The sequence below is a fragment of the Plecotus auritus genome, assembly GCF_963455305.1.
Source record: "Plecotus auritus genome assembly, chromosome: 2".
Classification (NCBI taxonomy): domain Eukaryota; kingdom Metazoa; phylum Chordata; class Mammalia; order Chiroptera; family Vespertilionidae; genus Plecotus; species Plecotus auritus.
This window is the reverse complement of record NC_137771.1, coordinates 15,407,845-15,409,286: the sequence shown is the minus strand read 5'-3', so window position 1 is coordinate 15,409,286 and position 1,442 is coordinate 15,407,845. Positions and strand designations below refer to the sequence as shown.

The 1,442-nt window shown below is 62.1% G+C and overlaps 1 protein-coding gene across 14 annotated transcripts in view; it reads right to left on the bottom strand.

Moving 5' to 3' along the window:
* SRRM1 (serine and arginine repetitive matrix 1) overlaps positions 1–1,224 on the bottom strand; it is a 34,185-nt gene extending 32,961 nt beyond the window's left edge. For 7 of the 14 annotated variants that reach the window (XM_080657269.1, XM_080657279.1, XM_080657280.1 and 4 more), the window contains exon 1: positions 1,024–1,218. In XM_080657269.1, the coding sequence (XP_080513395.1) occupies positions 1,024–1,044 (21 nt within the window). In that variant the 5' untranslated portion in view covers positions 1,045–1,218. Of the gene's footprint in view, positions 1–1,023 lie in introns of all 14 variants that reach the window. The other 7 variants (XM_080657283.1, XM_080657272.1, XM_080657270.1 and 4 more) reach the window with 2 other exon arrangements.
* Positions 1,225–1,442: the final 218 nt, after the last annotated feature.

Genomic DNA, 1,442 nt, shown 5'->3' with positions numbered 1-1,442 from the left:
TGACAGAAGTACAGACTAGGTCTTCGACCCAACTTATCTCTACACAAGTCTGTTCTGCACTAAAACAATTTGCAAGCTCTAACCGTAGTAGAGTCACTTCCCACCCATCTAGATCTCCACTGGGTGTTCATTTCCTACAGGACTGGATTATGGGGACAAACGGGCTCTAGCACGAGCCTGTAAAGTCGGGGTCCTCAGGACCAACTACAGTGAGGTAATCTTCCCCACCCGCAGGTGACGGGCGCGGAGCCCGGGGAGAACCCCGCTAAGAGGAACCTTTTCCAGCGGACTTCCAGAGTAAAACAAACCCGGGAAGGGAGCGAGCGGGAAGATCCACCCCACGCCCTTGCTTCCCTCCACAAGCGCGCGCACTTTTTTGTTGTACCCTCCGGCCTCGAGAGTCTCCGATTCAAACATTCTAACGGCATATTATCTTTAGTTCCCCTCCCTGAAGGGATATCAAATTGGGCGGGGGCTCCCGCGAACTCTGACCCGGCGCTTTCGAGAAGGGTTAGGAACGGGGAGGGGGGGGTCGCTTTCTCCATTGAAGACGCTCAGCGCGGTTTCCTGTCCTCTCTAAACACGCTCTCTGGGGGCGATACCCCAAAACACTCCTCTCCAGGATCCTCCGCCGCCAGTCACCTCGGGGCTTCCCTCCGGCCTCCCCTTAGGAACTTCCTCCTCGCGGCTCCGCTAGGCCCCAGAACCCGGCGGCGCGCAAGGACTAGCCTGCAGGCCCCGCCAGGTAGACAGGCGGGCGGCGAGGTACCGGTCGGGCCAATTACCGCCGCCATTTTCCGGCGACCGTCGCGGCCGCGTAGGGGGGACGATCCCGAAGGAGGAGACTGCGCAGGGGCGCACCGGTCCCCGCCGCAAGGAAGGGGGTACCATCCGCTAGCACCGAGGATCTACAGAATCTTCGATGCCTCCCCTCGGTGGCCACCCCGCCCCAAATTTAGGCCTCTTGCCAGGCCTTCGCGATAAGGCCCTCAGCTCACCACAGATCCCCGCGCTTCTACTTACGCGGAAGAATCCCGCGTCCATCTTGCTGCCTCGCTCGGAGATCGCTCCCTATCCCAAGATGCACCGCGCCGCCGCGACGGAGGGCGGGACTGGCTGGGAGTGCGGAGCGCCGGGACGCAGAGCGCGCTGCTCCACTCACCCCTCCAGTGGACACGAGGCCGCGCTTGCTCAGTGCGGGGAGCTCCCGCCTAACGTGCGCACGCGCACAGGGGGCGAGCTGCTGCCTGGCTTCGCGGCTCCCCAGCATCCAATCGAGGATGAGAGCCTCGCGACCACAACCAATGGCAGCAAGAGAAAGTCGTCGGATCGCCCCGCCCTACAAATCCTTTTGTGGCGCGTGATCAGCCTTGTTCGCGCAGTGTGATTTGACTCCTCCTTCGACCCGTAGTGCGGGAGGCCTCCTGCCCCGGGGGTTCCAG